The sequence below is a fragment of the Penicillium taxi genome, assembly GCF_028828555.1.
Source record: "Penicillium taxi strain IBT 34144 chromosome Unknown utg000006l_segment0_segment0, whole genome shotgun sequence".
Taxonomy (NCBI): domain Eukaryota; kingdom Fungi; phylum Ascomycota; class Eurotiomycetes; order Eurotiales; family Aspergillaceae; genus Penicillium; species Penicillium taxi.
The window spans coordinates 818,425-839,834 of NW_026643208.1; the positions used below are offsets into that span (position 1 = coordinate 818,425).

At 46.5% G+C, this 21,410-nt stretch overlaps 7 protein-coding genes across 7 annotated transcripts; 2 read left to right on the forward strand and 5 right to left on the reverse strand.

Moving 5' to 3' along the window:
* Window positions 1-1,721: 1,721 nt before the first annotated feature.
* Window positions 1,722-2,585, forward strand: N7495_009423 (ThiJ/PfpI family protein; the record flags this gene model as incomplete). Its single annotated transcript, XM_057212074.1, has 3 exons — window positions 1,722-1,796; window positions 1,892-2,129; window positions 2,194-2,585. The coding sequence occupies 3 exons, from the start codon at window positions 1,722-1,724 to the stop codon at window positions 2,583-2,585; spliced, it is 705 nt and encodes a 234-aa protein (XP_057058937.1).
* Window positions 2,586-3,195: 610 nt separating this feature from the next.
* N7495_009424 (DUF1708 domain-containing protein) lies at window positions 3,196-6,517 on the reverse strand (the record flags this gene model as incomplete). Its single annotated transcript, XM_057212075.1, has 6 exons — window positions 3,196-3,269; window positions 3,341-5,598; window positions 5,655-5,883; window positions 5,944-6,037; window positions 6,090-6,247; window positions 6,331-6,517. The coding sequence occupies 6 exons, from the start codon at window positions 6,515-6,517 to the stop codon at window positions 3,196-3,198; spliced, it is 3,000 nt and encodes a 999-aa protein (XP_057058938.1).
* A 1,730-nt stretch (window positions 6,518-8,247) lies between these two features.
* rlmA (SRF-type transcription factor RlmA) lies at window positions 8,248-10,146 on the forward strand (the record flags this gene model as incomplete). Its single annotated transcript, XM_057212076.1, has 2 exons — window positions 8,248-8,303; window positions 8,361-10,146. The coding sequence occupies 2 exons, from the start codon at window positions 8,248-8,250 to the stop codon at window positions 10,144-10,146; spliced, it is 1,842 nt and encodes a 613-aa protein (XP_057058939.1).
* A 1,876-nt stretch (window positions 10,147-12,022) lies between these two features.
* Window positions 12,023-13,802, reverse strand: N7495_009426 (MFS transporter; the record flags this gene model as incomplete). Its single annotated transcript, XM_057212077.1, has 2 exons — window positions 12,023-13,287; window positions 13,340-13,802. The coding sequence occupies 2 exons, from the start codon at window positions 13,800-13,802 to the stop codon at window positions 12,023-12,025; spliced, it is 1,728 nt and encodes a 575-aa protein (XP_057058940.1).
* Window positions 13,803-15,477: 1,675 nt separating this feature from the next.
* On the reverse strand, window positions 15,478-17,426 carry N7495_009427 (MDR family MFS transporter; the record flags this gene model as incomplete). The annotated part of the gene is made up of 3 exons (XM_057212078.1): window positions 15,478-16,583; window positions 16,636-17,098; window positions 17,154-17,426. 3 exons carry the CDS (start codon window positions 17,424-17,426, stop codon window positions 15,478-15,480), a joined length of 1,842 nt encoding a protein of 613 aa, XP_057058941.1.
* Window positions 17,427-18,288: 862 nt separating this feature from the next.
* N7495_009428 (EF-hand domain-containing protein) lies at window positions 18,289-19,425 on the reverse strand (the record flags this gene model as incomplete). Its single annotated transcript, XM_057212079.1, has 4 exons — window positions 18,289-18,311; window positions 18,365-19,247; window positions 19,311-19,329; window positions 19,385-19,425. The coding sequence occupies 4 exons, from the start codon at window positions 19,423-19,425 to the stop codon at window positions 18,289-18,291; spliced, it is 966 nt and encodes a 321-aa protein (XP_057058942.1).
* A 455-nt stretch (window positions 19,426-19,880) lies between these two features.
* On the reverse strand, window positions 19,881-20,931 carry N7495_009429 (putative short-chain dehydrogenase/reductase family protein; the record flags this gene model as incomplete). Its single annotated transcript, XM_057212080.1, has 2 exons — window positions 19,881-20,001; window positions 20,051-20,931. Coding segments are annotated over 2 exons (1,002 nt in total), but the record flags the coding sequence as incomplete, so codon positions are not given.
* Between the last annotated feature and the right edge of the window lie 479 nt (window positions 20,932-21,410).

Below are 21,410 nucleotides of genomic sequence, written 5' to 3' on the forward strand. Positions count from 1 at the left end.
CGCCGCCCTAGCGGTCTGTTCAAAAGCCGATGATTACCTAGTATATCACACGTAGTAAAGCCTTAAGAAACCCATCTGCTTTTGCAGCTGATCTAGGGAATATCTTGTCTGTTTCCCTAGTATATTTTCGAAGCGCCGCGACACCCGGGAAATGCTCGATTGTTTTGCCAGTTCGCCGGGAGTCAACTAAGTCAACTAAATTGACGTGTACTTTGGCAAGTGCCTTTTGTAGTTAGTGTTGTGAAGCGCAGAAATTTGACGGGATGCGAGCCACTAGATTCAATACCTTCCGGCAATTGGAAATGCTTCCGATTGAATGACAGATATCCAGCTCTATACATAGTGCCTGCCAGTTTTCTAACTTCGTAGCATCGGAACCGTAATGAATGTCGAATTCGGAAGCAAGGAAAAGTGATCTTTCCCGCTTATATTTTTTAGAATCTCTTTTCCAATTCATTTGACGTGCGAGGAGACCGAATTCGGAGTTTACAGACATCGTAGGGGACCTTTTAAAAGCCGGGAAACGGAGGAAGTAATCGGAATTTTCCATAATGTACTGAGAGCAGTGGCAAGGACGATGCCTGAGTTTTCTTAAGAGTAGCTCGTCTTGAATGAAGAGCTGTCATTTCGCGATTTATTCGCCCTTTTATATAACCTTGGAAGCTTCCAATGTTGTCCCCCGCTTGCCTCACACCAATGTATGAATGCCCAACAAAATATAGGCGCTGATGATATCTGTATATCTCAGCCTCAACCCTACCTACCCCTCGTCTGGCAGTAGCTGCGCAAATTAGCGCCTTGGTAAAATAGAAGTTACGCGGCCTACCACACAGTAGCTAATCCAAAACAGGCTTAGTATTTGTTATCTACCAAGGTAGTATTTATATCCTTCTTTCCCAGAGACTGCCGTATGACATGGAAATGACCCAATATAGCCTTGTAGGCCTTTCAGCCTCAACACGTTCGAAATTGCCTTGGAGTTTGCCTGAGAGTTTGCCTGAGCCTTTGCTTTCCGAACCTGTTAGTTATAAAATTTTCAGAATACTTGCCTCTGTATCCTCTCAAGATTATGGTTCTCTCTATTTCTCTTCCTGTTTGAAAAGCAAAAGCTTCAAACAGAGAAAATAATTGACCTCCATCACGACCAAAGAGATACATCTCAAGTATTATACAAAAAGGCTGTTTGGGCGGGCTTCCCGGGCTCGTATGTAGAACATTCTATGGAGTCCAAGGTATCTAGCCACCATATGACATGATCTAACCATTTAATCCTAGGCATTTGTCATGCAATGGAATTGTCAATTGATTCTGTACCAAATTAGGAATATTGTTTATTATTCCAGAATATGAACTCCGGGACTCCGTGACGATTCAGGTACCTCAGTGCTCCACTAAAGAATGCCGCTCCTTAGATTGATAAAATGAGACATAACTAAGTTTGCACCAGTGTTCAAGCAGCCCACTCTATCCACAGTGAAGATGAAGCTTCTGGAATGTCAGCCCTGTAGTTTAATGCCGTTAAAGCCGTGCTGACAAGCCCGTAAATATGAAAAAAGCCGTGATTGGAAGGGAAGGATAGTGGGGCAGCCCCAGAGTGACGGAATAATGATTCAATCACTCAAACTCCAAAATATACAAAGTAGAAAGCTGCCCTCACCTCCACCTTCAATTTCAATTCCTATACTCAAAATTCCTATACTCAATAATATTAATCATTCACAATGGCTCCCAAGGTTCTTGTCGTTCTCACTTCCCATGACACCATGCCTGGCCATGGTCCCACTGGATGGTACTTGGTATGCACCCCGCAATTTAACCCGGAGCTATAGATCCTACCCTATGCAGGGGGAATAGCATGGCAATTGAGTCGACGCTAACCTCTAATTCACAGCCTGAATTCGCTCACCCCTGGGAGGTCCTCCACAAGAAGACCGAGCTCACCATCGCCTCGCCAAAGGGTGGCGAATCTCCTCTCGACCCTTCCTCAGTAGCAGCTACCGAGGCTGATCCAGTCTCAGTATCCTTCCTGAAGGAGCAAACAGATTTGTGGAAGAAGACCGAGAAGCTCTCCGAAGTCGCCAAGCGCGCCGACGAGTTCGATGCCATTTTCTACGTCGGTGGTCACGGACGTACGTATCAATGTTCCAACCTACCTAAAAACTCCAACACAATGCTAACCCTAGACCCTTTCAGCCATGTTCGACCTCGTCAATGACACAACCTCCATCGCCCTAATCGAAACCTTCGCCAACGCAAAGAAGCCAGTCGCAGCCGTCTGCCACGGGCCCTGCGTCTTCCTCAAGGCCAAGGCTTCCTCCGGCGAGTCAATCCTGTCCGGTGCCGAGGCAACTGGATTCTCGAACTTGGAAGAGGACCAGATGAACCTTTCGCAATATATGCCTTTCATGCTGGAGACTGAGCTGCAGAAGCTTACAGGTGGCAAGTATGTTAAGGCTGCTGAGCCCTGGGGTGCTAAGGTTGTTGTTGCCAAGGCTGCTGGGTCTGGTGCGCCTTTGATTACTGGCCAAAACCCTGCTTCGGCTACTGGTGTTGGCGAGGCTATTCTTAAGGCTTTGGGTCTTTAAGTGTCTACCTAGGTAGACTGGATTGTATATACAATAGTTCACTTGAGAAACGTTCTAAAATTAAAGATTATGATTAATATTTTGAACTTTACAGGTTACGAGGTGGTTAGATCTAAGTTCGGTAGCACTTCATAGGTTTTGAATCTATCATTGCTTGGCCTTTTCGATAAATATTTTCGGATTGAATCTACTTAACTAGTCGGAACAAAGCAAATTGTAGGGTTGGCAAGTGCCGGCTTGAAACTCAATAGCAAAAGGGGAATAGGGCAATATCAAAAGCAGACGAAATTGAAATCGGAAAGAATATAATAACGATATAAGGGTAATAAAATGGCTTCGAAGAGAAGAATAAACAGGATATCAGTTGCTAAGGCGACGCATAACAAGAATAATCAAATGTGGTCCATAATTCATTTCGTTTCGCAGTATTCGTCAGTTCCCCGTTGCTGGGAAGGTTCGAAAGAGGGCTCAACTAGCAAACACGAAGAATAGAGCTCGTCTGATCGATATTATGAGTAGATATGGAAGGGATTTGCATCCGTCTTGAGGATATGGGTATGATAGAAGATGAAGTGGTAAGTGAATGTTTGACACAATTGAACTGATTTTTTTAGCGTGCTGCCTCCATGTCGCCAGTGAGTTCAGCAACGCGTGCCTTGATACGGGCTACTCGTGACTCAATTGCTAAAAAAAAAAATAGTCAGTAATGCAGGCTCAAGTCAGATGAACTGGGTTGGGAGAACTAATGAACTCACTCTCTTCGCCGCTGGTTTCACCATCGTCTGTGCGTTCAGACTGGCTTAACCTTGGCGCCGACTCGTCAGCCGCTCGCTCGGCAGCATTTTTGCGAATCTGTGCCCACCGGCCCTGGGTGGCAGTATGGCCGTTACTTCGGCTGGGTTGGGGGGACTCGTCTTCGGGAACAGGGGTCAAGTCGTCATCCTCAGGGACAAAGGCAGGTTGATCGTCCAGTGGTCCCTGGTCGAACTTGGAGAACTCGTGATCGGCAGCGGCACGCTCGTCAGTATCGACACGGGATAGCGCATCACTATCAATGGCATGGCGGGTTTGAGGAGGACTGCCGTTGCCAACCCGCTGCACTCGCATCCGGGGTACAGCCGCAGGTATCACCTCATCCTTGGGAGTGGAAGGCTTCTCTGGGGAAGGAGAAGTAGCCCCGGTTGCAACTGGTGTCGCACTGATGGGTACATTCTTTCTCAACACGGGCTTGGGCGCGCCAGGCCCCTGGGCAGCATTGGCCTTGGCTTCGAGAGCAGCACGGGCAGCTGCTACCGATGTTTCCCCAGCACCAGTGCTCTTCATGGGAGGCTGGTCACCACCCTTCTTCTTTGTACTACTGAACATGCTCTTAAATCCGGCGTTGCCATTTTTCTTTTTCAACTTCTTTTGTGAATCTTCTGATGGATGAGGCTCCAGCAAAGGGGGTGTCTCAATGACAACAGTCTTGGCAGTCTTAGCGTTCTCCTTGGTTTCTTCAGCCTGCTCATTGACTGGTGAAGGAGAGGGCGGCAATGGTGCTGCAGAGGCATCCTTCAAAATTGGTGGAGGTCCGGTCTTGGATGAGCTGGGAGATTGCGGCTGAGCAACAGGGGAACTGGGACCTTGTGCCGCTGTGGCAGTAACGGTCGAATCATTGTTCATGGACTCGGTAATGCCACGAGTTCCTAGCTGGCTATTATCGAGATAAGCGGCACGGATTGCATCTTTATCGTAATTCCTGGCCCACTTCATGGCCGAGGAGGCCTCGTTCACGATACCCGGCTGAAGCGTCATGACCGAGTTAGTCTTGGTGGAGAAAGTCTCGTCGTCGAGATTGGCGTTGGATTGGTTAGCCTCCGCTTCCTGCTCACGATGCTTCTGCTGGAGAGCAGCGGCAGCCTGTTGAATGCGCTTGTGCTGGTCAGCGCCAATGCTAACCTTGCTTTGAGGACCCGGGTTATCAGAGCGCTGATAAGTCTCTCCAATGGAGGATGCCTTGCGGGCTGTCGATTTGCTTCGGTTAATCTTTGCCTTGCGTGAACCGAAGCTGAAGAAGTGCTTCTTTTCAACAATATGGGCTCCGGCCTCGGGCTCAGGAGCAGCACCCTTGATCTGTTCCTCAAGAACCAACCATTTTGTTTGGCGGATCACAGTCTCCACCAGAGTGCACCGACCAAATACTGCCTTGCGCGCTGCAGGCTCATCCGCAGATAGACTGGTGATCCAGACCCACCAGAAGGAGTCATCCAGATCCAAAGTGTTGATGCTAGCCAGCTCAGCTGGCTCAAGCGCTGTCTCGCTGTCTATCATATTACGCTTGTGCGACTGGGAACTCTGGCCGCGCTGGTAAGAAACGATTGGAGGTAAAACCTTGTCTGGTGGCAGTAGCATAGGACTGGAGTATTTTGGGTTTCTCTCATCGGAGAAGCCAGAAGACATAAAATCGGCCCAGGACGGAGTTGTGGGACGTCCCAAGTGACCGTTGCGTGATAGAGGCACAGAGCTCAAACCACCCGCAGAGGTAGCCTTCAGAGAGGTGTTGGAATTGATTTTGTCATCCTCTCCATCCGACTCAATGGAAGCACTAAATCCAATATCCTCGAAGCGAGACCAGGATGCATCCTTCAAACCGACAGAGTGCTTTGTAGTTGACACGCTTGACTCATTCGCGGACGAAATACATTTCAAAACTCGCTGACATTCGTCAGTGAGTGCCTGGATGGGGTCTTCATATTCGGCAAATTCTTGTAAGTGCCAATGTTCATCGCGATATTCGAAATTCTTTGCGCGGCGTAGCAAAGCAAAAGGTGTAGGGGATACTGTATCAACAATCATGACAACTTTAGTCGTTGTAACCTGAAGCAGAGTCGGGGTCTCCGGAGGGTACTCGGTTCCCTCCACGAGGGTTTGAAGCGAGAGTGGGAGCGAGGAAATGCCTGTAACACCGCGTGGGACATCGGGCGAAAGCGATCGCAAATAAGCGAAGAACAAGTGGCTTGTGGCATCGGCAGCGCTGTTATCATAAAGTTAGTTATCTAAATTAATGACCAAGAGCAGGGAGTCCCTTACGCTTCCCAATTTCTATATGAGGCCTCAAAGCCATTGCCAGTGTCATGGTGTTCGAACGCCCACCATCCCGCATATCTCGAGAGCTTACGGCCTCCCAGCCCGTTGGATTTGCCATGTGCTGCGATTGCGGCGAGCAGGTCGAAGAAGTCAAAAATAATCTTGCTGCGAGCGTCTGAGTCGACACTGATGGGGATAAAGGTGGAGAAGGCGTCGCGAGCGAGATCGGAGTCTATGTCAATTGTCTCAGTTCACTAAATTCCCCAAAAGTTCAACTCTTGCTGGCACATACCTGATTCGCCAACCTTGAACAACTCATATGCCTCCCAGGTTACGACACCCCCAGGTAATCTGCTCCAGCACCACTTCATCACACTGCACAGAACCTAAATGTGATATTAGCATCATATCGTGTCGCGTTTGTGGAGCCCTACTCACCATAGGCTCATTGAGCCGCAGCTCCTGCATCAGGAAATCTCCATTGACTGGGGAGCCCTTATCGAAAGACTGATTAAAGTAGTTGCGGATGAACGTGCGGGCCGCACTAGGATCGGAACTCGGGCGGAAAGGAAGGAGCAGGAAGGGGGCGTCCAGAGCTAAATTAAGACGAATGATCAGCGATCCGAAGTATGCGCGTGGGTAACACCGCCACATGGTTGAGATAGGAATCTTAACCCACCTCTGCCTTTCAATTCTTGTGCACAACCACGAATCAGATCTTGAACCTCCTCAGGTGCGACCTCTGTTCTCAGCCAGGCATCGGTCCACTTGGGCTTAGCAGGTATCGGATTCGCGTTGGCTGGTTTTGTATGCTTCTTGGTGGAACTGGCGTCTTTACCCCGAAAGACGCGCGAAATGAACGACATTTTTTGGCAGAGTTTGCAGGATGGCGTCGATTCAACCGTGGGATGGGTATCCGAACACGCGCTGAAGCGCACTCGGGTGGTTTTGGGAGGTGGTTGGGTATCAGGCTTCCGTCTATACGTCAACAAATCCATGATTAGCGATGATTGCGCCCTGGGCTAGAGTGCAGGAGACCAACAGATAGATTAAACGACTGGGAAAAAAAAGAAGAGAGAGAGGCGATCAAGATTAAAAGTGAACCAGGCCGGGTGTCCTGCAGCCCGAAACAGACTCAGGGCAAAAAAAAAAAAGATAAGAAAGGGACCCCTGGTCTAGATTGTGGAGTCTGTGCTGACGGAGAGGTCAATTCATAGAGTTGAAGAGTAAAATGACAAAAAGAAGAGAAGATTAGACCAGAAGAAGGAAGGAGGGAACAGAGAGAGGGAGAGAGATAGAAACAGAAAACGTTTGAAGTGAGAAGAAACAAAAAAGCAAAACCTTTCTAAAGTCACGATGTTCAGGGGTAAAAAGTCCGGGTAACTTACACTAAAACCACGACCGCCCACTAGGATCTGGACAATTACTTTGAACCTATGAAATGCTGAAATAGAATAAAAAGCAAAAGAAAAGAGATTGTAATGAGAAAGGAATTGGACCTGTGTATACGAAACTGATCATATAAGCGATACATAGGAATGGGCAGAATGTGGTGGGTGCTTTGGAGAATAAAATGATACCCTATCATCGTCCAATTGACTTTCATCCGATATCGAAGGTTTAGGCTCAAGTCTTTTAAATAATCCATGGATAGAGGGGTTTGTTGAATTATATCAATAGAGTATGGTGGTTACCTATCATTTGAACTGGATTGATCAAGGTGGAGACAACTGTTGTGGATGATCGATAATAATGATAGTTCAGACTTATCCGCCAACCTTAGTAGAGTATTTCACTTTACTAGTCAGAACCTTAACTATGTAAAATTGTTAATGTTAACGTATATGAATATATTAATAGTTAAATGCCCATGAGAATGGAAAATAATGGATGATTCCGGAGTATAGATGAATAGGGGTTGTGTTTCAGGTCTACTTGCGGAGTGCAGGTAGGTAAATATGCAATAGTATTAGAAATGGCAAGTGTAAACCGATAACTCCTTACAGAAATGGAAGATAAGGATGCAGAATGGATGAGTATACTGTGATGTGTCTCTATTATTGAGTATGCATAAATAAGCATCTACTTTGTATGCCAACATAAGAGTGCATAGATCAGCCAATGGTATTATGTAAGTGTATGCAGTTTAATGATCTATAAATAGAAGTAGCCGCCTTAGGCCACAGCTTACTCATCAACACCGTCCCTCTTTTCTCCCTCGTGATTCTATCTTTAGAATCAACCTTTTCTGCATCATCAATCAGCTTCCACTATCGGTTTATCCGCTGATTCATGTTGCCCTATTCTTTGTCACCCTTTGCTTTCCTTTTTTTGTAGGACTTGATTCTTCCATTTTGTCTCTTCTCTCTCTCTCTCTCTCTCTCTCTCTCTACTTCCCCTTCTTGGCTTCTCACCCTGATCCGTCCCTGATCGCGCGACATTCAGAGCAAACGTTCTGTCAAGTTTTTACCCGTACTTATAGGACTCGAGTCTGAGTCCGAGTCCGAGTAATCGGTCTTTCAAGACTATTGCGCTAGATCCACGAAAAAAAAGAATCCCCAAGTTTAGTCGCTCGTTACGTCCGTGACCGTTCAAAATGGGTCGCCGAAAGATTGAAATCAAAGCGATCAAAGATGATCGGAATCGCTCGGTGTAAGTTGAAACTTACCTCATCATCTGGCCAAATACTTAACATGTCTCACCGCGCAGCACATTTTTGAAACGAAAGGGAGGTTTGTTTAAGAAGGCGCATGAATTGGCCGTGTTGTGTTCAGTCGATGTCGCGGTGATTATCTTCGGTCATAATAAAAAGTTATATGAGTATTCTTCCTGTGATATGCATGAGGCTCTTGGTCGCTACCAATATGTTTGTTGCGCCTCTCTGCTGCTGGTCAAGTGGATGCTAATTGATCGCCCGCAGTTTGGCCCCCCTCATGAACATAAAGGCCCAGATGATTTCACTGGAAAGCGCGACGACGACGACGACGAGGATGACATGACCCCGGGACCCGAGGAATTGCAAGCGCAACATTCACAACATTCCCATCCCGCCGTTCCGCCTCATATGCAACAGCCTGGTGGTTTCCAGCACGTTAATCATCCTTCTGCTTCTCCTCCCATTTCAAATGGTATACCGATAACGCGCCATGGTACCCCTCAGCAGAGCCTTTCGCGCCCGTCCTCAAGAAATCATATCCGCCGGGCGAGTTCTAACCTTGGTCCGCATCAACATGCCACTCCGCCGCCGCCTCATATACCCCAGAATGGTTTCGCGTACATGCCAAATCCATCAATGTACAACCCCAATGTTCATCCCATGAATCAGCCGCGCCCAGGACCATACTACGCCCATCCAGGACAAGGACCGCCGCCTCAGGGGATGCATCATCCTCACGGGTTGCCTCCAGGAATGCCAGGTCCACCGCACTTTCAACATCCCAATCAACCCCATCCTCATCAACATGCGCAAACGCAACAGCAACAGCAACAGCAGCAGCAGCAACATCCGCAACAGATGGGAATGCCTCCTGTATCGCATGCTACCGTACAACAGGTCCAACAAGCGTATGCAAATCAGGGCCGGGGCTCAATGCCTCCAACGTTTGTGCCAGAACCTCAACAGCAGGAGCGCCCACCCCCTATTTCACAAAATTCAGATCACTCTTCTGGTCTTTTAAAGGTAGAAACTAGCCAATCGCCTCCGCAGCCCAAGGCTCTGTCAAAGTCGCGTAGTATTTTCACTCCGATCGATGACCGCGGCTCTGTACTAGCCCGTCATTTTGGTGCAGGTGCACCAGTGTACGAATCACCTCGCGGAAAAAATGTCGTGAAGCAGGAAGCAGTGCGTGAAGACTCACCGAGTCGAACAGCGATCACCGCGGTGAAAGAACCTCCCCGCTCTAAATCAACGCCAGACCCGAAACTATCCCGAACTAACAGTGGCCTACCCCCGTCAAAACGACCGCAACTCAAAGTCCAGATTCCTAGTGAAAACTCAGACCATGGTAGCGCGACGGCTGAATCGTCTTCTCGGGACTCTGCTGGAAACAAAACCGCAACACCTGCTAAGGACAGTAACAATCCTACAACTGGCGTGGTTCTGCCACCCCCTTCACCATCTGCCGGTGCGATCTTGAGCGCTGGCGCGCAAGGACCACCAAATCCCTTCGCCCGTCCACAACCACCGACAAATTCGTATGGCAATAATGGCATTTCAAACAGCGGCAGTAACTCTACCAACATCGAGACTCCCATATCTGGGCTCCCAAGCCGATTTGTATCAGATGCTCTCCTTCCATCACCATCTAGTTTCTTCCCCGAGTGGGGTTTTGGCCGGTCCGGCCCAGACTCCAGCTTGCTGCCTAGTCCTCTCACCTTCCCAACACCAGCGGTACAGAGTGGACTGAGTTTTGCGCGCGATGACGAAGATAAAAAGCGCAAAAGCCCAGACAGCGGGGCCCCTGTAGAAGGAGCAAATAAAAAAACAAAGACCTAGGAGAATCTTGAATCCCCCCATGCGCTTTCAATCTTTTTCACGAAATGGCCAGACTTGGCTTATATTCTTGACACTAAATTTTGGATATGCCGGCCGATATCCTTTCCTCTATATCCTGCCCTTTTAACCTTGACTTCTATCTGATTTGCTTCAGTGCAGAATTCCTCGTGCTCTCTATACCCAACCCAGCTCTATACCTTTTCCTTGGTTTCTCTGTTGATTTTGACTTTGATTTCTATATTGATTCTATTATCTCATTCGTTGACGATTGTCTTTATATGATGGAATTTCCACTTGATCTGTCCCTCCGTTTCTCCTTATTTCTTTTTGTCTATGATTTGATTGTATTTTTTTTCTTGGTTTTTCTGGTCTCTGGATATGGTGACGAGTCTTTTGGACGATTAGTACATATCTAAAGGTTACAGACAGCAATGTCAAATTTTATGCCTATTTTGTGATGTTATTCGTAATTCGACGACCTCGGAATTGATGCAGTACAACCCTGGAGCTTATATCGTAAATACCATACATAGGTATGAATGTATAGCTCAATGATGATCATAAGTCGGTATTGGTCTGATTCATGAATGTCAATTCGCACCTTTGCCAGCTCATCTCTCTTGTCCACAAGCTCTATTTCTTAGCATTGATGTAACATTAGAGTTTTATCAACTTCGCCACCTCGTTTCTGATAGCTTGTTTTCCAGCTTTTATTCCCTTTTCCCCGAGATCGCCCAATTCATTTTCATGCTGTGTCCACTACTCTGTTTCACGAGGGAATGTGGGATGCGACATCCTGGATAAAACGCTAGACGCGCCAACGAGGCTCTTTATAATGGGCTCGTCTTGTGTTAGTTCAGAAAAAATGTCTGTCGTGTGTATAAATTAGATAAGCCCGATGTGTTAATGCAAGCTTTGCTGATCTCCGCTCACCTGGCGTCTTAAAAGAAGGCCTAGCAGTAGGTGAACTTTAATTTTTCCTAGCAAGGTAGATAGTTTAGGTTGTAGAGCAAGGCTTTGACATGAACCGTGGAAAAAGGAGTAGTAGGTGAAGGAAGGTCGAGCAGCTTGTTTACATAAGTCATTGAGGTGGGTACTCAGAGTGGAGCCGAAAGTGAGCGGAGCGGGGCGGAGTGGGACTCTGCTTCATGCCAATCCACTTTACTCCATTAATTAGGAAGCTCATCGAGAAAATGATCATATAATGATAGAATATGAAGATTATTATATGATGGATGTGATGTCACTACCTGGCGACTTATATGAGAAAACTAAATGGAAATAGAATAGCGTGAATGCTTCTAGTGTTTTGGGAGGGCAAAGATAGTATTTGTTATGAACAAATTAAATTTGTGGATTCATACCGCACATTATTGTGACATACCCTCATAAAACCTCCATATAATACATTACAGCAGTACAGGTAGTTGACTTGATCCATTTTAGTAGATCCTCGCGGTGGAATATTCAACTCATGCAGCAAGTTTCAACCAAGTCTGAAAGGTTGGCGAGTTAAGTAGCTTCTGAAGCATGAAGCGCCTGTTGGATGATAGGTAGTGTTGAAGTAAGAAAAGAGATATCATATCTAGGTAGCTCTATGTGAGGGAAGGATGAGTTAAATATCCAGGTTGTTCCGTGAACACATGCCAGATGATCTGAGCGTGATCCATAGTCATATTAACCTCATTCTCACTTCCAAAAGTGAAGTAAAGCAAAATTGAAAGTGAAGATAAACTTTGAAAGCGAAAGTACTCAGTTTTTTCCAAGGCATCTAATGTATCTAGATACAAGCAAGCACCAGTCCTGGCTATACCCATAAGTCTATCCAAACAACATTGGAACCCGTTTATAAAGACATCAAACGTCTATAAAAACCTCAGACCTTGACATCCTCAGTCATAGCATATCGACTCCATCTCCGAATAACAGGGCCATATTTATAGAAAACATACGGCACAGGAACCATAACAGCACTGATACATCCCAGAATAGTCAAAGTGTAATGAACACCAACATTCTGATAAAATGGAATGCCAACAATAGCCATGATACCAGCAGCGCAATACCGAGACACAGTCATGAAACCAAGCGCAGAAGCAGCATAGATCTCATAAGAGTCAATAACGTACATGTAAGAGCTGATAAAGATGCAAATAGTTCCGAAGCCAAAACACATCGATGCAACGATGGGCGACCACACTGATATAGAGGCGTAGTCTGTCCAGCCCATCCAGAAGAGACTTATTGGAATGAATGGCGCGCCGATCATGGCAAACAAAAGTCTGATCTCGGGTGCTGTGTGTACGCCGTCGAGGGCGTGGGAGTCAGTTGCCGGGTCGGCGCCTTTGGCTTCCATTGCTGCTTGAGTGAATTTCTTCTTCGTGATGTAGTAGTTTGGTATTATGACTAGTGTGGCTAGGACTATGCCGACGAACATAGCGACCCAGATGATATTTGTCAGACCCTGAGACATGCCATACGTGTCCCTAAAGATGAAGGTGTAGCCGTCGAAAAAAGTGAATAGAACGATGTATAAGATAGTCATGTACAGCGAGATGAGCAAAATGATAGGCTCGTGTATTGTGATCATTATCTGGCGCTTCATCGCGCCGCCAATACGGTGGAACAGGGCGATTTTCTCAGTGTCCATTTCCGAGCGGTATCTTGAGTCACCGGTAATTTTGCGAAATTGTTGACCCTTCCATTTTAGGAGGAGCGGCGAGTATGTCTCTGGTTGGAATAGGAGTAGTAAGATGAGAACTGCGCCGGATACGATGAGGATGAGCCAGGACGTCCAGCGCCAGGACAGACCACCAGTTTGGCCAATGTAACTTGCGACGACTGGACCTAGCACAGGGCCACCGAATGAGATGACGGAATACATTGGGAAGTAGAGCGTTTTCTCGAGTGGATTCCATAGATCGGCTATTGTGCCTCCGGCACATGTTAGTGGCGGGCAGCCGAAGACGCCAGTCAAGAAGCGGAATGCTAGTTGGGCACCGATGTTTGGTGCCAGTGCTGTGGCCATGACAAATATCATAAATAGAGACAGGGAGCCAACGTACACGAAGTTGCGGCCAAGGATCTCAGACAACGGCCCACTGACGAGTGAGCCAGCTGCGAAGCCGAGCAGGTAGAGCCCTGTAGAAAGTCATTAGTTCCATGGAAATAAAGCGGCTTCAGGTGAGATTACCAGTCACTAAGGCTCCTACCACATTGCTGACGTGGTAGGCCTCTACAGTCTGAGCTGAAACGCCTGAGTTGATAGAAGAAGCAGCACCAACAACCCATCCCAAAAGCGAAACGTTTATGGTAGCCATAAGTCTTTTAGAGTAGCTGTAGTTCTTAGGCATCTGAGGATCATACGCGTCGTCCCAATCAACGAGAATAAGGCCATCAGGCTGATCTGATAAATCAATCTCCTTTTTAGCCGCAGACTCACCCGGCTGGTCGTGAGAGTTAGTCGTAGTTAGAGCTTCCGAGTCGAATTTCTGTTCTGTTGTCGGAGATCCAACTTCGGTTTCTTCCGATCTGCCCACTGGACTCTGGCGTCCATCTAGAGTGGGTGATGGGCCATACTGCCTGGAATTTGATGTTGATACTAGCCGTTTTCGAGCGACATTTCCAAATTGACGATATTGCAGATAAGACTGCATGATGGATGTCGGAAATTAAGATTAGAAGTGCGGTTTTGAACCCTTCCTGACTTATTTTCTCATTATTTAACCATCAATCCGTGTATAGCATGTATGTGCACAGGTATGTGCATAGGGTAGTTAAAGGTTGAAGTGAAAAAGAAATAATGGTCTATTACGAGTCATTGAAGATCTTTCTCCACTTTGCTGAGAAATCAAGCATCTACTAACCCAATAACTAGTTCACTATCGGCTGACTTATTGACCCTCGCTTAGGCATAACCCTTGTATCAAACTACGTTGTTTCTATCAAAAGTACGGTGTAGCCGGGTCCTTACATACATTACATAAATTACGCTTTGTTACTCCGTACAGGCCCTCGATGAGACGAGAGCCAAATGGAAAGGATTACCCAAATGGAAAATTATTTCTCGTTCCGGCTTAATTTAACCACCAATGATAGTGAATACGTGATTTTTATGTAAGAAATAAATACAACTGAATAACTAATGTAGTGGGGAGCCCTATACAGTATGAAGGAGAAAGCGGTCTGCGACGGCTGAACCATCTGGTACCATTTATCTAGAAGTTGTGATAGTTACAGATTGAACACCTTTACACACCTCTTCACTTTTTGACTCCCTACCCTCACTGAGCTTTTCTTTGCGGTTGTGGTTGGTTTTTCCTAGCTGAATCGACCTGCACGTTCTGACCGTGCTGCCCCCATTTCACTAACTAGTTAATCCCGTAAGTATTTACGTCATAGACGTGTTTCCTTATCACCATGCCACTATTCAGAAGTGTAAGATCTTACCAGCTAGCCAATATTGACCAAGCTACGCTTAAGTTTAATATTTTACTTTATCCCATTCTCTTAAAGTTCTCCAACCTATAGACTAAGTAGTATCATGAGCCGCTTGAGATTAGCGGGCTTAAATCATATCGTTATAGTTTTGAGGCGAAATATTTGGTTCTTGGCTATCTGGATTGCTAATGGATGTTAGCGACAAAAATCTCGCGCTGACAGAGAGAGTATCCATCTTTTCCCGGAGTAGCTATTGCGTCACTAAGACTTAATCCCTACAGCTAGGCCGCTTATTACCGTGCTTATTAGGCTGTAGTCAATGTTGGTATATTTTTTGCTTTACTCGGAATGCAAATGACCAGTATGCCGATTTAAACGTACGCCATAGAGGCTTAACCAGGGCGGATGAGCAGCGGCGGCTGTTTTACAGTTTATACCCAGTCTGACTGCACTACTATTCCCTCTCTTTGCTCACACGATTTCTGATGTGCTGGGCTATGGATGGAGGACCAGTAATATTGCGTTTATTGCTTTGTTCATGGCATTTCAGCTCCTTTGGTCCTGATATACTAGGATGCCAAGCTTATAGCATGAGAGCAAGTAATGGGCTAAATGACCAATAATCTTCTGGTATTGTTGACTAAGGAAAACAAGTTCGGAGGAACAAGCGTATGGTGAAAGTCGATTATATTGTGCTCCCCTTCTCATCATGAAAAGCTTATCTAACATCTGAGTCGACTTCCTGGTTCTGTATAGTTTCGGCTTGAGGTTATTTATTTTGAGGAGTGAAGGTGATATATATATATTAGATACTAAAAATAGTGGATATCAAATTACATGTAAGAATATGCAAAGAATAGAAGAGTTTCTTTAAGCGTAGTGATATCAACCTTAAACGTCAAGATTGGGAGTTCCCTCGGTCTTGCGTTCAGAGTCCAGTCGCTCCTGGCGGGCACGTTCTTGCTCAGCAAGACCCGTCTTTTGAACGGTGTGAGTTGTGGTCAATTCGCGGGGTCGAATGAATAGAGAGAAAATGAAACCAACAGCTGCCATGCATGTGTAGAAGATCCACATGCGGTCCAAGGATTTAGTGAAGGCATCTAGAACAACCGTACGCTGAGAATGGGTAAGGCCTTGGATAAGACTCTTGGAAGAGCCAGCAAAGGATGAAGAGATCTCGGCGGTAAGTTTGGGGCCGATGGCAGCTGTGAGAGTGGCGGATTGTTGGCTCATTACGTTTTGGTATATGACTGTGCCGAGGACAACGGACATGGACATAGACAGCTGGCGGACAAATCCAAATATTGCCGTCGCGGTAGCCATATCGGCAGGCCGGATGTTGGCTTGGAAGGCTACCAGAGGAGACTGGAAGTTGGGGCCAATACCGGCACCGGCGATGAGCTGGTAAATGATGATACGGGGCCATGAGGCATAAGGCTTCAGATCGATGAACAGCCCCCAGCCAAGAGTCAACACGGCCATTCCGACGATAATAAGCTCGCGGTACCGACCAGTCTTCTTGATGATGACACCAGTAGCGGCAGAACCGACTGAAAGGGCTATCACAAGTGGCAAGACATATACACCACTCATGATCGGGGATGCGAGAAGGACGGTTTGGAAGTAAAGTGGGAGATAGTAGGTTCCGGAGATGAAGACGAATCCGTGGCAGTAGCAGATCAAAAGGATCAACTTGTTGTACCATGAGTCGAAGAGACGCGGCGGAATAACTGGGTACTTGGCAAACTTCCATTCCACCAACATGGCTATGACCCAGGTCACCACGCCAAAAATGATGAGGCAGATGACAGTCGCCGAAGCCCAAGGGTAGCTACTACCTCCGAACTCCAGTCCGAAGAGGAACATGAGAGTGCCGCCAACGATGAGGAAGGTACCTGTCCAGTCTATGCTGCGCAGGCCCTCTAGAAAAGGAGTCTTAGGCGACTCAATGTGCAAGAAAAAGGTCAAGATGACAAGAGAGACACCGCCGATAGGCACTATACAGAAGTGTTAGTTGAATTATGACAAACAGGAGAAGGCTATACGAACAGTTAATCCAGAAACACCATCTCCAGGTAGCGTCTGTTGTGAAAGCACCACCGATTATAGGACCTAAAGCTCCAGCAACGGCCCAAACGGCTCCAAAGATGCCGTAATACATAGGACGATCTCTCAAGCTGAACAAGTCAGATACACTGATATTGGCAAGAATAACAATTCCACCGCCACCAGAACCTTGAACTGCACGACCAGCAAGAATCATTGCCATGTTCTTGGCCAGAGCACAAATCAGACTACCGACGAGGAAGACCACATTAGCCAACAGGATAATGTACTTTCTTCCCCAGATGTCACTGATTTTTCCCCACAGAGGAATGCAAGCTGCATTTGCTAAAAGATAAGAAGAAGCGATCCATGAGTAACCACCCTCAGAAGCATTAAAGTCTGTTGCGATAGTGGGCAGCGCAGTCGAAACGATAGTCATATCCAAAGCTGCCAAGAACAAAGCCATCTAAAAACGAAAATCAGCACTCTGCTTGCGAAATCAAGAGGTAGTTAGTACTTACACAAAGAGCCAGAATGACCACAACAATCTTTTTGTTCCCCATCTTTGCGGCCTGGGATGGAGTACGATCTAGTTCGGGAACAGCCGATTTTTCCTCAATCGTTTGAACCTTTTCGCCAAGGGGGACATCGAGATCCTGCTTTTGCGTCTTTTGGCGTTCGATCTCGTTCTCATGTTCAACATCGAAAGATTTATGTGATGCGCCATCCTGGGAGACGGCAGTAACGCCGCTGGCATCACTAGCTGTACCGTGGTGCTTCATATCACTAGTCATTTCGTTCGCCATGAAGACTAACAGATCACCTGGAGCAGTCCAGGGAAGAGATCTGAGAAGTAATTTGTATTCAGCGGGGAAGTTGTGCAGAAAAGTCTGCAGGAAATTCGACAGCAATTGCCGAGGCCAAGCTTGTTTGGTCCGTAACAGCTGAATCAAAACGTCAAGGTGATATCCTATTACAGTAAATGGCAAGTATTGATGAGATATTTCTCGGACATGACTGATACTTATATCGTACCTTGAAAATGAAAACTTAAACTCGTCACCCTTAAATAGTTCCTGCGGAAATTAGGAAAACCGAAAGACCGAGTTCCGGTAGCGTCGCCCGATATAGTAAGTCCTTTTCGGATACTAACCCAATCGAAATTTATATCCATCGGGAAACACTCTTTTTTATGAATCCGATAGTAATTGAGGGCTACGTGGCTAGTTAACTCTAGGATGATCTTCTTTTTTACTATATTCAGTGTTGTTCGGCTTCAAAATGACAGTCATATTTACGTAACACCCGTATCTAACTAGTTGGCTATTTGAACGAAGTACAATTAATAAGCCTAATCACATAAGACTAGAAGATTCCTTGAACCCTGACGGTGATATGCTGCTCGGCTGCACTAACTATACAGTAAATAACTAGTCCTTTAATAGTTACTACTCCGGGTAACATGGCGCCATTATGCCAGATGTTGTACCTGAGCTAGAACAGCTTATGTGTACTAGTTGCGGAAGGATCAGTCCGAGGAACTTAAAAGATAGGCCACGTGAAGCCAAAGAATGTATTTAATATAATTTATGAGAGCAAATAATAGGAGAAAGACGGGGTATAAGTTGGAAATTGCCGGTGGCACGTATCAATCAATCAATCCTGGAGCAGAATAAATTCTAGAGAAGAGTTGTCAGTTCGAAGTTCAAATCAAATCTCATGTAAAGCCTACCAGTCAGGAACTCTTCAAAGCTAACGGTAATGTAGCCGTCGCGATCATCGTCGTAACGCTTGAACACATCCGTCATGCGCTTCAGGCTGATACACGCCTGGACAAAGAGATCGAAGCTCATGCCATTCTGTGGAGTGCTTTTCTGCGGCAAATTCCGTTGACGAGTCTTGCTCTCGAATGTCTTGAAAATGATCGAGATGAATTTCGGACTGAGGCGGTACCCAAAGGCAACCAGCGCATTTTCGAATTCATGCAGACTAATGCGACCACTGCGGTCTTCATCGAACCGATCAAACAGTTCGCGCCATGCTGCCAGATAACGCCACAAGGACACGAATTCGTCGAAGTTGATAGTGCCGTTGCCATTCCGGTCGAACATGCGGACCATCACTTTCACCGTACGCGGGTGGAAGGAGGTGTAGTCTCCATTCACAAGGGCGGATCCCAGTTCCATTTCAGTCAGCGAGCCAGAATGAGACAGGTTGGCTGCGCGGAAGAGAGGAAACAGTTGCTGCGGGTCATCACTGGGAGCAGACAATGGCGGCGGGACGGGGGACTGCGGGTGAGGCGCCGGGGGCCGATTGCGGGAAGGTTGAGATGGCGGGGGACCAAAGCCATAGTTCTGAGGAGGCGGAGAGGGGTGCAATGGATGCGGACGGTTATGATTGTGACTTGATAAGGGGCGAGCGTTATGGTTCTGGGATTGCGGAGCATGGTGCGGGGCATTCGAAGGGTGTGAGTTATGCGGAGACCCCGATACAGAGATGCGCTGGGGATGGGGGTGAGGAGAAATATGGGAGCTTGATGTTGGACGTCCAGGAAGAGGTTTGTGGGATGGATTGTGGTTGCCCGACATCTGCATCGATCCGAGCATCTGCGCGACCTGGCGGCTCGATTTTAGCGGGGTTCAAATGGGAATGCGCGATTGGCGACGCGATTGATTTACCTGTTCTGGCTCGGCGTGTCTGTAATTCAATTAGAAACTGACAGTAGTTAGATATGACGAGATCTGCGACTTACGCTGGCAGCGCATCAGGATTATAACCGCTGTTGTAAGCCATGGTCACGGAGCTCTGCCGGAGGCAGTGAAGACGGTAGGTTGAAGTAGGGGATGCGTCCTAAGGGGCTCTTGAAGAAGAAGATGTGTAGGAAGAGAGAGGACAGACTATATAAGATATGAGAGGATGGCGAGAGTTGTTTGATTGAAGCGTAGTCGTGGGGGGCGTTTATGAATTTCTCCTTGTGAGGAGGCTTAGAGTCTCCTCCCGTGTAATGGATTTCTTGGCACAAAACTCAGCCCTACTAATGTGATGTCTACTTGGTAGTTATTCAATGATCCTTGTGAGTCATTAAAATTAACTAATTTGCTAGCTTTACTACGGTAAACTAACAGTAACTGGCGGGGTATTGATTTACTATAAAAGTGGAAAAAATGCTTGCTGCCTAGTACTAGTTGACTATCGTGAGGCTCCACCAATACGAAATACGCGAAGATCAACAACGCTAATTCTCACAGTAAAGCCTCGGGAATTATGTGACGTATTTCTGGGGCTTGTTCTTCTAGCAATGCCAATATCTCATCCAAGGCTTTGGTCTGGAACTGTTTGCTGTCAGCATTGGTCAATGCCATGGTTTCACTAGACACGATCAGTAAGTCTGTATAGAGAAGAATCTACGGAGTCATACTCAAGGTAACCATCACTTCGCCAGCATTTGCCCTGTGACTCAACTCCTTGCATCGTTGCGCTCACCAAGGACCGACTACCTTGTTCGGTCGTGCGCGCAAATAGTTTATACGCTATCCATGCGAGCAAGCGTTCATAGAATCTGTTATACTGACGTCCAAGGAATGACTGGCAGAGCCCTGGGCTGATGGTGTTGACAATGACTGGTAGTGTACCGTCGTCATTGCGAATGAGACTGGCAATATTCTTGATGACATATTCCAGAAGCAGTTTGGAGATACCGTATTGCTTCGCACCCCTGAATCTGTCTGGAGAGTTTAGATGTTCCAACAAGGAACCATCCGTCTGGATACTTTCCGCCTTGACACGAACAAACTGCTGGCTAGACACAACACTTAGGTGAGTTGGATCCGATGGCGAAGAAGATTCTTTCAGCTTCGGAAGAAGCAGCAGAGCGAGAAGTGATGTCGACAATGCATTGACCTGGATGTCCTCCTCCCACCCATCAGGAGAAACGGTATATTCTCGATTCCAAAGGCCGGCATTAAGCAGAGCAATGTCCAAACTCTTCAGCTCACTATTTACACGACCAGCAAAGGTCTTCACACTTTGGAAGCTGTTCATCTCCAGCTCCCATACTTGCACAACACCGGGTCGATTCGTGCATTTCTCAAGTTTGTCTTTGGTCCGATGGCCCCGCTCTAGGTTGCGACTGCCAATTACCAGTGATGAAACCCCTAGGTCGAGAAATTTTATCGCAGCCTCATAACCTAAACCTGAAGTTGCACCTGTCAACACGACTGTTTTACCAACAAATGAGGTGCCAATAGGATCTGTGGGTGGAGTGTATTGCATTCTGAGAAGTCGAAGTAGACCTGCCATTGTGAGGGTATCGTAGATTCTGAGAATCTAGATATTAGAATTTCTAGTCCTGGGAGATAGCTCAATCAGCAGCTTGACATGTCGGATCAGAGATGATGACTAATAGATATCCATCTCTTTGGCCAATCAAAGTGTAAGCTGCACATTCTTCACCTTGACATTTTCCTTCGAACATCCATGATAAGTTCCTGTGACATCCATGGATGTTCGAAGGAAAAGGTCAAGGGTAAAATAGCTATCAAGGCATCAAGTAATCAATGATCAATGAAGTATTAGATTGGTGGGTGAATGTTGCTCTCTAAACTCCGGATAAACTTCTATGGACTTTGTATTTACTCGGTATTCACTAGGTATCATACTGTATCAGTCTACACTATCATGATTTGTGAACTGACTGGCATCAATGCACCGTTATCAATGCACTTTTATCAAAATTAATAATCAGTTTCGATCTCCCTTACAAATCAATCTACAAATTT